General features: G+C 39.1%; 1 protein-coding gene across 1 annotated transcript in view; it reads right to left on the bottom strand.

The window, feature by feature from the left end:
• The window catches only part of tmem163a (transmembrane protein 163a), a 75093-nt gene that overhangs the window by 51848 nt on the left and 8487 nt on the right, over positions 1-14758 (bottom strand). Inside the window, exon 2 of the mRNA XM_066686871.1 lies at positions 13241-13360. Within this exon, the coding sequence (XP_066542968.1) occupies positions 13241-13360 (120 nt within the window). The remainder of the gene's footprint in view (positions 1-13240; positions 13361-14758) is intronic.

Genomic DNA, 14758 nt, shown 5'->3' with positions numbered 1-14758 from the left:
TCATATTATATCCTCTAATTAAATTTAAAAAACTACAAGACATTCTCAAGACCCTATATATGTTTATGTACAAAACAGCAGTACCTAATTGTGAGTGAGTATGTATGTATGTGTGTGTCTGAATGAGATCGTTACAAGACAGTTCCATAAAGTGATATGCATCTAGAAAATGTCATTCACAACTTCATCATCATCATCATTTTCTTCTCCGCTTCTCCATTTCAGGGTCGCGGTGCATTCACAACTTGCAGGGTTTTAAAGACCAACGAGATTAAAATGTTGGATGTTAGAATAGCAATAGGTCAAACACCTCATGTTTCTTCAAAGCATAGGCAAGCAGTCAGTAGTTATTGTTTTTAGATCTGCTGTGCTGAAAAACCCATTCTACAACACAATTAACCTTGCTCCCTGGTTTGGGTCAGACCCCTCTCTCCCAATTTCACTGCCCAATTTTTCTCTCCCAATTTTACCAGCAGATTTGACAGATCTGGGCAGTTTGCGATCTCCTTAGAAGCACTAAATTGCTCATAGGCCATGCATTAACAGAAGTGTGAAAACGTTGGGGGGAGGATGCCTTGGATCTCAGAGGAAGCATGTTTGTCTTCACATTCAAGGCTGGTTGTAGTGTGTGCGATCAGGAAGACACATGAAAGTGTGGAATTGGAGATGAATCAAATTTAGGAAGACAATTTGGCAAAATTGGGGATAAACAAACAAAACAAAAGAAAAAAGAATAATAATAAAAAAAGAAAAGCAGGTAGCGTCCAGTTACAGAACCATAGTGCCTTCAAGATTTAGTACTGGAATCAGGATTATAATAACTGATGAGCCATCTGTCTCCATTTTACAAACTCAGCTGAGAATGAGCCTGAAAAACAGCTGACCGTTCTCCTAAAGAGAACACACTGAGTGTTCAGAACAAGGAAGTGCGTAATGTCCTTGACAGCATCAGTGTGTTTACAGCATTTTATTCACTGTGAGACCACTAACACCCCGCCAGCGCTGAACTTGTATAACCAGAATTATGTCTTGAATTATGGCCTGAATGCCACACAACTCAAAAAGTCTTAATGCAAATTACAGGGACGTCTACGATTGTGGGGAAATGCAGTAAATGATCCGTAAATTTAGTCAATGTTACCCACCTACGGTGCAGGAATACAGCAATATCCTCATTTCGCTTTTCAACATTTAGTTCTCTCCATTGGCTATAAAAACTCCAGATGCCTCTGCCATGATCAGAGAGGGACAGAAAGCCTAATATACCAGACTGAGACTCATTACTCATTTACAGACACTGGGGCTTCGTAAACAAATTTGACCAGTTTCGAGCTCTGAGGAGCTAGCAAATGATGAGGAAATTTCAAAATTTTATAAAAAGGGTTTTTTGATTATGATCGGGATCTTCACCTTTAAGTCAAATGGGCAAAAGATGTTCCGAATTGCATGGCAGCACAGTCTCACCGACTACAAACATGCCTTATCTAAAGCCAAATCACAGTACATCTCTTCTCATATAGAAAACAACAAAGACAACAATAGATTCCTTTTTAGCACAGTATCAAAGCTAATTGGAAACAAAAAGGAAATCAACTCCATTGTCCCATCTGATTTCTGTAGTAATGACTTTATGAGGTATTTTAATGATAAAATTAATTGCATTCGACCAAAATCAGTCTAAAGTTGCATGGCTCTTGTAGAAGAACCCCCCGCCAACTCTGAGGTGCATTTAGATTAGTTCAATTCTGTCAATGAAAATAACTTGCTTAGTTTAATTAGCCCTTCTAAATCATCTTCATGCTTACTGGATCCTATACCAACACAATGATTTAAAATCTTACCTAATGTCATTACACCATTGCTCACAATAATAAACTCATCCCTCAACATTGGATATGTACCTACACCTCTGAAACTAGCAGTAATCAAACCAATTATTAAAAAGCCCAATCTTGACCCTCTTGAGCTCGCAGACTATAGGCCAGTATCAAACCTCCCTTTTATTTCTAAGATTCTAGAAAAAGTCATGTCACAGCAGTTGTGCTCTTACCTACAAAACAATGACATTCATGACATTTTTCAGTCTGGATTTAGACCAAATCACAGCACAGAAATAGCTCTAACAAGAGTAACTAATGACTTAGTCCTTTCACTTGATAAGGGCTGTATCTCTATTCTGGTGCTGCTTGACCTTAGCACAACGTTTGATACCATAAATCATGTAATGCTTCTTGATAGGCTGGAAAATCTGGTAGGAATAAAAGGATCTGCCCTCTCTTGGTTCAGATCCTATTTGTCTGACCGTTATCAATTTGTTTATCTGAATAATAAATCCTCTAATCATACTTTAGTTAAATATGGTGTTCCACAAGGATCAGTGCTTGGCCCTGTATTGTTCACACTCTACATGCTGCCACTGGGTAGACTAATCTGTAAGCATGGCATTTAATTCCATTGTTATGCTGATGACACACAACTGTCTAACTGTAAAATAAATGTCTACGTAAAATAACAGGATGTCTAACTGAAATTAAAGACTGGATGATACAAAATTTTCTCATGTTAAATTCTGATAAAACTGAAGTCTTGTTACTAGGTACAGATACTCAGAAACATTCACAAAGAAACGCTGATATTAATCTTGATAATTCAACAGTAAAACACAGTATCATCATTAAAAACTTAGGGGTAGCCTTTGATTTGACTCTCACATTTGATACCCACATGTCCAATACAGTCAAAACCGCCTTCTTCCACCTACTCAATATTGTCAAAATTCTGCATATTTTATTTTAAAAGATGCAGAGAAACTAGTGCATGCATTTTAGTAGTCTAGACTACAGCAGTGCGCTCCTGGCAGGGAGCTTGTGCAAAGGGTTACACAAGCTTCAGTTAGTTCAAAATGCAGTAGCCAGGGTGCTCACTAGGGACAGAAAATTTGACCATATAACCTCAGTTCTCTCGTCCCTACACTGGCTACCTGTAAAATTTCGTAAAATATAAAATTCTCCTCTTAGCTTATAAATCTCTAAATGGTTAGGCCCACAGTTTCTTACTGAACTTCTCATAGCTTATCGCCTGTCACGTACACTTTATTCACAGGATGCCCGTCTACTCTTAGTTCCTCGCATTAAGAAAAACACTGCAGGAGGAAGAGCCTTTTCTCACAAAGCTCCTCAACTCTGGAATATACTTCCAGTTGCTGTTCGGGGCTCAGACACACTCTCAATCTTTAAATCTAGATTAAAAACCTACATTTTCAAGCAAGCTTTTGGTTAATCATTCACTTTCAGGTTACTCCTTCTCTATTGGAGTTAGAGCTGGTTTTCATATTATCACTGTTCTGTATTAACCCTGTCATACTACCATAGCCACAGCTTTTATAGTTTTTTATAGCTTTCTGGTAACTGCCAACACACTGTCTGTTGCTGGGTTCTCTTGCCTGAGCCGTGGAAGCTTTTTTCGCAGGACAATTTTGCCTGTTCTTTACCATGAACCTACTAACTTCTTTATTTTTATGTGTTCCCTTTGTCTGGTTTTCCTTCTCCTGTCTCTCTCATGCTTTGAGATGTCCTGCTGCTCTCCAGGTGTTGCGCTGATCCAGCCCCTGTGTGTCCTGTACAAGATCCTGGCCTTGTCTCATCTACAATATCATGCTTGGCCATGCTGTTTTATATCAAATCGGCGTGAGCAAGCAAATAAGAGAGTGTTTTCTTTTTTTAAATCTATGATAACTATTATATTTTCTTAGTTTAATGTAGTTTCAGTGCATTATGTCCCTTTACTACATAACAAGATGTCTCAGAATTTCCAGTTCCACAATAAATGCTGAAGAAATTACATTCTAGTGCCTATGGCTACCACAGCATTTAAAGTGGAACAGGAAATATAGAACAAAAAGCCATCAAATAAGCAGATGGATTTATCTTCATATCATAGAGAGTTTGGTGTGGGCGATAATATATTACTATACCTTCGAAGGTATGATGCCCTTATCTTAACTACATTGATACGTATCATGCCCTTGAAATGTTGTCCTGTGTCATAGGGGAAGATTTTAACTACTACATCATGCAACTCAGTTCCATGGGGTAAGATAACCCTCAGAAATGAGGGGTAGGGTAAAATTAAAAAATGGCATTCATCTTTAGTGCTCTTCAGTCAGCTGTGTAGTAAACGTGACTCCCTATCTCATTTAAAACATCTGCTGATGTGGTGAGTTTTTTCCAAGAAGAAAGTTTGACGCTTGTGCTGTGTTTTCTTGGGACCTATTAAAAAAGACCCACAAACACAAACACATACTCATCTGTTAATCTAAAAGAAAACAAAAGGGAACTCTGTTGTAAAGAACATTTATTTATAAGGCATAGACAATGTGTCCACTGAAGATAAAAGAGCAAAGGCACCTGAGACATTTGGACAGGCATAGCCGTGTATATTGCATGTGTGATATTCATTAAGTCAGTTAGTCATTTATACATCTTCTCTAATTGCTTCATCTTGATCAGGGTCCAGAGCCTACCTGGAATTGTTGAGCACAAGGAAGGAACACACACTGGGCAGGGTGCCAGTCCATTATAGAACATCACACACTCACACACTGTTGACAATTACCCATGCAGACACTGGGTGAACACAGACAAGTATTGAGCCAAGGACCCCCTGACCTTGGAGATGTGTGACAGCAAGGGTACTTTGCAGCTGGACTTGAGTCATTGAAGTATCTAATATAGTTCAAGCCATGGTCAGTTTGTAGTTAACACCGCATATTCAAGCTATGAGTAGTGGATTATTTGAGAAACACCACCAAGTATTCAAAGCCTGTTTGAGCCAAGAACCATTTAGAAACCTGTATTTTTTTAAAAACGTTAGTTCTGTGTGGAGGTGTTGACTCTGGCATGTGACTCTGAATCAGCTCTCGAAATTTAGGGCACAATGTTCTGTTCTTCCAGGGGAAGTGTTTGATGGAGTGGGGAACAGTGTGGATACCGAGTTTTTTTTATAGTGTTGTTTACCCCAGTTGCTCTCCACCTCCACATCCACAGTGTCCCAGCGGAGCATCTGAAACACTAGAGCAGCTAAACATGAATGGAGAAAAGACAACAGTGAGCACAGCTCATAACCTCCAACACCTGCTCTCCCAGTTCTACACGGCCCATTTGTGATTCCCTCTATTCAAAGACACAGCTACAAACAGATCTCATTAGGCACATAGCACTGTTCTGTCTGAGCCCTGAACAAGCTCAGACATCATGGTTGTTGTGAGGACATCTCTATTACAGCTTCACTTAAATTTCTCAATCATATTAAGTCATATTAACTCTTAGAAGCCCCCCAGAATTCATTTAGCTATGTCTACACACATCAGTTATAATATTAAAGACACTTCCTTGTATCTACACTGTCCATTTTATCAGCTCCACTGACCACACATGAACACTTTGTAGTTCTACAATTAAAGAATATAAAACAGACTCTGCATATTTTTAGCCTCATTTCACTCTGTTATTCTTCAATGGTCTGGACCCCTAGGACCACCATAGAGCAGGTATTATTTGGGTTGTGGATCATTCTCTGTGCTGCAGTGACTTCAGTACGAGAGCTGGTACGAGTGGATCAGACACAGCAGTGCTGCTGGAGTTTTTAAATACCATACCTACGTAATGGACATTTTAGATACACCTACCTTGTAGATCCACATTGTAAATTCAGTCAGGGACAGTAGCTGACCAGTTGCTGCACAGTTTGTGTTGGTCATCCTCAAGTCTCTCATCAGTGGACAGAGGATGCTGTCCACAAGACAATATTTTTAGTTGGAAGGACTATGCTCAGACCAGCAGTGACATTAAAGGTAGTGATGTTTTGATGCGTTTCATTACATATTCTTCACATTACAATACAATAGCAATCTGTAAATCACATCCTCTGATGAAAAAGAGAATACAGTTGTAGCCTTCCCAAAGTGGAACCTGAGGGATCAGACAGGCCTTGTGAATAAGACATAAGGTATGTTGCTTTATGAAGTGGGGGAGGGGTGGGATTGCATTTCAGTTGGATATTTTCAAAACCGAGCTTACACTGACTGCTTTCTACACAGTCAGCTACTCCAGCTTTAAGTTGTTAAAAACCCCAGCAGCACTGCTGTGTCAGATCCACTCATATGAGTGCAACACACACTAACACACCACCCCAACATCAGTGTCACTGCAGCGCTGACAATGATTCACTACACCAATCACACCTGCTCTGTGGTGATCCTGACCATAGAAGAACAGGTCAAGAAGAATAGCTAACAAAATATGCAGAGCACCAGATGGACTTAAGCCTTTGGCTTTAGAATTACATTTAAAGTAGTTTCTACAGTTAAACAAGTTCACCTGTATAAATGTAGAGTTTGTTATGAAGTTAAACTTGAACTAACTTGAAAATAATATCCTGATTTAAAATGTTATCTTAATACATCTGTCACTGGTTCTTACGCACTTACTTCTGTAAATAAGGACTGTCCTACTTTCAGAAATACACACAGCTGACAGCAGTTTGCGTTTTTGCATCCTTTTCTTTGTGATGCCCACATGTCTTGCCCAGAAAAAATGCATTTGCCCAGTCTACCATCTGCATGACATCAGCATTTCTGCACATCATGTGATTGGCCCCATCACATGACTTCCCCTTAAGGCTGAAGGAGACAAAGTCTCTGGATATCAGCCCTGTGCAAAATAGAACAAAGCCTGGTGTTCATCTTCTGGAGATTTGGGGAAAGGATGAGGAGTCACAAGCCTCCTTTCAGTAGGTTCATGAAGGAAACTAAAGCCAAAGTTTGGTAAATAAATATTTAGAGCCCCATATAAGTTAATCAGCCAATATATTTTTGGTGTCTGAACCACAAAAGCTATTAGACTCATGACTTAGAATGCATTCTTGATGGGTATGCTTTGGAAATTGTCATGCCAACAGTAATAAGTCTATGAAAGGAGTACAGTCACTAGACCTATAAGAAGTACTTATAAGCATTGTAGTATGGCAGTTGACATCAAGATATTCAGAGAGAATTTTAAGGATGTATCATGTACATTTGACCAGGAATAACCTTATGAAGTTTCTTGGTTCTCCACCTATTTAAATCAATCTGATGTTGATGGATTCACCTTAATTAATTATGTGGGGTGGACTGCAGTGTGCTCATCTGGGTATATATTTAGTTTCAATATTCAGCTTCATGTTCATCTTCATGTTCGTCTTCCTTGGTCTGAAGAGTAGATTCTGCATATATAATGATAATGGGATTATATAATCCCAGATAGCAGACACATCTGGTCCAAAGCTGTCTTGCTTTTAGCACTTATGACTCATTTGAGGCACTGGTTATGGCTAGTGTGTTGGCTAGACCTGGGCCAAATGCCAAACTGGTTCAGAGAGGGGCTGGACGATGTGGCCAAAATTTATATCACAATATATTTCTTAATTTTGGTCGATACTATATAATTCCAATATCAATATGAACAGTATAAAATCCACTGAAAAACAAGAACAATGACATCAAAAAGAAACATGACATCACTGTCAAACATAAACCTATTGGCACTGTCAATTGTAATTGTAAAAAATTGTAAATTGCTTACGCTGAACTGACAAAAGTGTCCTGTAAGGAACATTAGTCAGTGACAGATGGTGTAAATAATGAATATTGAAATATTGAAAATGTGTTTAAAAATCATATCATTGTTATTGAATCATTTTATATTGCGATGATATTGATATTGAATTATTGTCCAGCCCTTGTTCAAAAACACATATCTGGATCAAACAAGGGTTAGGGTTAGAGTTGAAGCACTCACCCTGAGTCAATGCTGTATTTCAAGAACAAATGTGGGCCATAAGAGAGCTGCAGATGTGCCAAACATGCACCACATTTGGGCCAAACATTTGTATATATATATATATATATATCAGCCTTAGGACGGGAAGTTCATTGGTTTGATTCCCATGACCAACAGAAAAAATGGGAGCAGTGGGAGTGAAGGAACAGCACTGTCCTCTTCCCTCAATCTACGGCTGAGTTGCACTTGAGCAAGGCACTGAACCCACAACTGCTCCCCGGGTGCTGGGGATGGCTGTCCACTGCTCTGGGCGTGTGTTCACAGCCCCTAGTGCACACCAAGACAATCACAGAATGTGAATTTAATCACTAGTTGGAGACTAGTTGATCAGACAATTAGAATCAGGTGTGCTCTTGCTTAATTGGAATCAAAACCTGCAGCCACACTGGCCCTTTGTGGATAAGATTGGTGACGCATGAGTAAATGGATTAATAACCACTGATAAACAGTTTTTAAACAATTTATAAACTCTGTACCTCTAACTTTGTAAAGTTACTCTTATTCCAAAGTGGTCCCAAGTAAAAGAAAGCAGCAGTTCTAAAAGTACTTAAACACTAAGTACTTATAGAACTGCCCCATAACATCCAGAATCTAACAGCAAGCACCCAAGTTATAGGACACTCACAGCTCCACTGGCTTGGTTGATCCCCGTGGCTGAAGGGGACACTATCATTCAGCAATGGTTTTAAGGTCATTGCATGACTATGCACATATCCCACTATAGTCAGTGCCAAGCCCAAACAACATAAGAGGTGAGTCGAATGCAGATTTCACCTCCATTTGCTCTCTTATCCCAAACCTTCAACTCAAGTTTCTCCCAAAATTGGACAGTGTGCATAAAGTGCAGATCATGGGAATGTTTCACTGTCCAGGTCCCTCAAACGCATGTGTTCTGACTGCACACATTCCTCAGCATGGTGGTATTGGCAGTTATGTGTGAAAAAAAAGAGGCAGTGTGTAGAATGTGAGGTTTTAAACACGAGGTGGTCAGGCTTCCTGTAGAGTGATGAGTCATGGTCTTGCATTCCCAATTCAGTTAAAGAACAGAACAGTAAAAATGATAACTGCACAGTAGAGTTACTGAGCTCATACATGAACATGAATATTTGAGAACGATTGACATGATTCATCCTTGGGTTTGACTGCCAAAGGCTGTCAAAAGGCTTTGTTGCCATATAAGAGCTCTATGATGATTCTTTAACTTTATGCATCATGTACTCTAGTAAATATAACAATGCTACCTGATTACAGAGGCATTAAAATCCATGGATTCGCATATTTCTTTTTTTCCTTTTATAAAGAACACACACACACATTTTACATATATATATATATATATATATATATATATATATATATATATATATATAATATAAAAGTGAAATGGAGAAGCGGAAAAGAAAATGATGATGATGATAAATCCTCCTTCAAAGGAACACTTAGTAAGATTGGTATTTTTGTGTTCCCCCTACAGATGCAGAATATAATTCACTGTTACAGCACTGTCCTGAAATCAAGAGGGAGAAGGGAGGGAAAGAGGTGGTTCCCTACCCACCTCCAAAAGTTACATAGTGCATTTTCTACAGTGCTGACCATGGAGTAGTTCACATAATTAAAGGTCAGTGGATCCTCACAATGAATTTGAAGCTGTAATTTTAAGGTAAAAATACTACCTACTGTTCCTTTAATTGTCATGTAAATTCCATGGTCCCAGCACTTCTGTTCTCAGATACTGTGTTAATACTAGTCGAGGCCCATCTCAGAGAAATAGAAAATGACACCCCAAGGATCAGGTTGCACACTTGCAGACAAAATAAAATGGCAGGGCTCAACCACGTAATCCCCTCATGTTGATGTTCACAAATGCCACTTCCTATTTTTTCATCCCCAACCTATCTTTTAAGGCGGCATGAGGGAAAATAAAGGGCCCAAGATAGATTTGTGATATTCTTAGAACATAAAAGGTGGGAAAATGCTTGTGCATAAATAAATTTTGACTGTTTTTGTTGCATGTGTCTCATAAGTTGAACCCTGCAGGAAATATAAAACACAAGAAAATGTAGGTGCTATTTTCATCCACTTCAAATAAAAATACAAGATCCCATGACATACTTAAAAGCATAAAAGGTGGACATGCAGAGGTCCAAATGGGTGTTAACCAGCACCCATTAATGGAGAACATATGAGTATCGTGGTGGAAAACAGACAACATGCCAATGTCACTTATCTTCATTCCTTAGCTACAATCACTCTCCATTTACCAACATGCTTCGACTTTCCTTCTGTCCTAAATGCCCTTGTCTCTGACTCGAATGGGATAAAGGAGCTTGTCACACACTCTCCCCCATGTCTCGTGGGACATCCCTCTTCTTCTCTACAAACAGCCTTTCTGTCTACTTTCTCTCCCTGCCTCCATAGCGACATTATAATCTCCACTATACGTCTAAAGGTTTGCAAACACTTGCTCATCTAATATTTGTTGGATATGAACAATATTAATAGGTACGCCTTTGTTGCAGGAACAGTTTCGGGCAATTAGACTATGTTGAAATATTGCTGTGAGGATTTGAAGGCATTCTGCCATGAGAACATTACTGAGGTCAGGTACTGATACAGAATACTCAATTCTGGATCTAAATCACCCATCCATGTCAGATCAAAGATACTCCAGAGGACACAGTTCCACTGCTCCACAGCTTAGTGACTGATTTATACCCTTCTTGTCGACACCTAGCATTAAGTATTTTGACCTTAAGCTGTAGGATATTATGGAAGTGACACAATTGAGCGTCGTGGCTAAAAACTGTAAGAGCAGCCATCTACAAACGTTTGGAGAGTGCATCTTGCTTTTTCTGTCTACAGTTGCAGCACATAAAGGAGTGAGACACTGCATCTCAAATGGATAAATAAATAAACCAACATGTTAAATATGCAAATTAGATCTTGAGAAAACCCACTTTTTTTCCAGAAAATGGCACAAATGTAGCCCTCTGTGCGCAACTGGCCTAGTTATCACAGGAAATTGAGTGGAAAGCTTGGTTCGAATCAAACACCAGCATTTGGCATCAAAGCAATAAGATATGATTAAGGTTCTAGTCCACTGATCACACATAACTAGGACTTTAATTGGCAAAAGCTAAATGAGCAATACTCTACTTTAGAAAAAAAACTCTATATAATAATAGCAAACCTGAGACTATGGAATGGAAATCTGAATATATGGAATGGAATTTGTGAGTACGGAATGAAACTTGATCATATACTTTTCCCAAAAGCTAGATGCACAATTATCACTATAGTATACTGTGTTTCGCAGCAAGAAAAAGCTGTGTTCATTGCCTCCTTTGACAATTTTGACAATTTCCCAATATTGTAAATATAATCCACTGCTTTATTTGGCTTTGTAGTTTTAATTTTGTGTTTTTGGTCTGAGCACATACTCTGCCTCAGTTCTTGAGACTCTAGTCTCTTAGCATAATTAGATGTAAGAGGAGGATCCAGATGTCATTTATTCAACACTCAAGTATAATTTAAAATGTTGTGAAGGCAGTAAACTGTGAAACCAGTACTACAACTACAAACAAGTAATAATATCTTTTCTGTACCATTCACAAGCATCATAATTTATGATTAGCATTGGTGTTAAGCTTCCATTAAAGCTACTCCATTACAAGCTTTTCTGACAAAGTTTGCCCGTCTCTCCAAATCCATTGAAATCTACAAAGAGCTAAGGAATATCAATCAAGACAGTCAAACCAAATGTAACCCTTCATCTCTCACCACTCTTATGTGGTCTCTTCAGTATCTCTGTAGCCCCAGATGGGGCTGGGATAGTCTCACATCTTACAAAAGCTTCCACTTGACAAGGCTGTACAGAGATCAGACAAACAATCCAGCCTGTCTTCTTTATCAAGCGGATGATTCGAGGCAGAATTTAACTTTAGCTTAACAACAACACAGAAAATTGACATTTTGATTGAGTGACTGTTTGATTAATTCTTTAAAGATGTGAAGGCTTGCTATGGGAAGTCTTTTAGCTGGTGGATCAGCCGAGTAAGAGCTTACAATAGGCAGGTCTAGATTTTTAGACACTGCAACATTTCTTCAAGATTCCAGTGAGATTACTAGTCCATAATTAGATGCTGAGATTTAATGGCATTCAAAAGTTGAGTTTGAGGAGAACGGATGATGGCTTCTGACAGTGATTGTATCCATTTATTAATCATTTCAAACAGGTAACGGATCTTAGAACAGACTGAAAAAATTATTTAATGCTATTCAGCCATAATCAACATAATGGAAATGGAATAATGGAAATTTAAATAATAATAATGATCAATGCTGATACAGAAACTGCAGTCACATTAATAATGAACTCCTTGATCATTCCCCAAGGTCCTAGTTTACCTGAAAAGAGCCATCATTGTTTGATTACTTGGTCAGAGGATTCGCTCATGCCTGAAGGAGGGCATGGGTCATGGATTTATTGAGCGTAAAAGCATGTTAGAAGCTTGAGTCATACAGATAATTAATTTATTGATATCTTCAGTTTGGTCCTGCATTAATTTGGAGCATTTTAACAATGAATTTCACTGAATGTGTTTAAGAATGAATTTCACATGTCATAGATGCTGTTTGTGATTGTAGGATGAGTTAGAGTGGTGCTCAATGTTCAGAACAGGTACAGATCAGTACCTGGTCTCACTGTAACTCTTGTGGCTAAATGCTGTCAGTACCTTGCAAAGTTCCAGTGTCTAGCAGAGTAGAGTACAGCGTGTAACTGCCACATATGGAGAGAAATACTCAATAATACACTTAGTTTTGTAAGGTATGATGGTGTAAATCCCTGTATATAATGTTAGCTGTGCAAATAAGTTTGTTTTTGTGCATGTATGTATTGTATAATTGTATTCCAAAGTTCAAACATTCTCCTGCTCTTTTGTCATTTTATGGCAGTATTAAAAATGACAATTCTCATTTTATTCAACAGAAAATGTCCTAAAAAATAAGTAGTTTAAAATGGCATGTGCAAAGAATGTATTCATCGCTGCCTTTGTTACGAGTTCCATCAAGGACAAAGCACTGCAAAATCATGTCCATTGATTTGTTCTGTACTTGGGGATAATATTGTATCCAAGATTCTAAGGATATGAATGTGATTTGAAGGTTGTGCTGTATTATGAACTTCTGGAACTGGGTGAAATGCTGATCGCTACCAACAACAAATGCTGAGATTTTACCAAGAACCTAATACAATACTAGATGTAGAGAAGCAACAGAATACAACTAGTTCCAATCCAGCTCAGCACCCATTCTTTCAATGACAAAACGCAAACCCTAGCTCTGCGATGTAGACTTACTGAATGCGGCCACAGCCAGAATGATCGTCACCACAATGGAAATCCATGACACCCACAAGGCCTTCTTCCTGTAACTCTGAGCTTCATGGGGCTTCAGACGCATACTGCTCTCCAACAGACCTGTCAGAGATTAATAAAAAAGACAGCGTTAAAGGCCAGTGATAACAAGCAGCCGGTCTTCTCGACAGGAACCAGTGACAAGGGCTTATTAGAAACCTACCGGTCCATGACCACATCGAGCGAAGTGAGGCTGAGCTATTGCCTGGAGGGAGAGAGAGTGAGACGCGATGCCAGGAGCTAAATGGCCCTGTTAAATTAGCTGAATCCAATGGGCTCCTACAAGATTTAGGGTTGGCTAATTTTGCTGTTTTGCCTGTAGTAAAGGGGAATTTAGTTCTGCTTGTGAGCCAGGTGCTGTAAGTCACAGGAAATGTGACTTGTTAACCGAGCAACTGTTCTAATGCAAGCTCTGACAGACCAAATTAGTGATGGAAAATAACTTAGTAATGTTGTATGCGTGGCACAGTGGCGTAGCAGGTAAAGTCACAGCTCCAGGGACCTGGAGATTGTGGGTTCAAGTCCCGCTCTGGGTGACTGTCTGTGAGGAGTTTGGTGTGTTCTCCCTGTGTCTGAGTGGGTTTCCTCCGGGTGCTACAGTTTCCTCCCACAGTCCAAAAATGGGGACTATGGGGTTGCGGAGACACTGGAGCCCCAGAGGAAACCCACCCAAAGAGTGAGAATAGACCACACCCCTCACAGACACTTACTCAACACAAAGATGGCTCCTAAGACCCTAGAGTTGTGTTGCAGTGACACTATTCTGTTTAGCAGACATCTGTTAAACTTAAAGGAACACAAGGTAAGATTTAAGTTCTTTAGGTCTCTAATTTCCTACCCACTTTTACAGCCCTGTCCTGAAATAAAGGGGTAGAGGGAGAGGAGTGGATTTCCTATCCTCCTACAGAAGTTACTTATTGCAGTTTCTGTAGTACTGAGCCCGGAGCAGCAACAAAAGATGTCTTATTCTCCCTATTAAAGCTCATCATCATCACCGTCTTTAAAGTTCCTTTAAACTTTCTTTTAAAGGGGCACTAGGTAAGATCTCCCCTTAGATTTGCAGAGTGTAATTCACTTGTACAGCACTATGCTGTAATCAAGGGTTTAGGGGGTGGATTTGATGGGGTTCCCTACCCCTTATTGAAGTTACATAACACAGTTTCTGAGCCCTGAGTTTCAGAGCCTCTATTCTTCGCATGTCTTCTCAGTGAAGGATCACAATGATTTCGAAACTGTAATTTCAAAACACTGTAAGTACAAATACCACATAGTGTTCCTTTAACATAATTATCCTTACTCTAATATTAACTCATCCTAACCCTAAGTTTGATCCTTTGTCTAAATTCTTAAACTAGCTTAATGCAGTCAACTGAGGTTGAGGCATTGCTGTGCATTTGTAGAACTACAAATCTATACACAGCTCATTTTAAGATTGGATGCAAGGGGATTAACCTTTTTCTG

Source organism: Hoplias malabaricus, chromosome 12 (assembly GCF_029633855.1).
Source record: "Hoplias malabaricus isolate fHopMal1 chromosome 12, fHopMal1.hap1, whole genome shotgun sequence".
Taxonomy (NCBI): Eukaryota; Metazoa; Chordata; class Actinopteri; order Characiformes; family Erythrinidae; genus Hoplias; species Hoplias malabaricus.
Note: the sequence above shows the minus strand (reverse complement) of the source record. Positions and strands in the feature narration are given on the sequence as shown.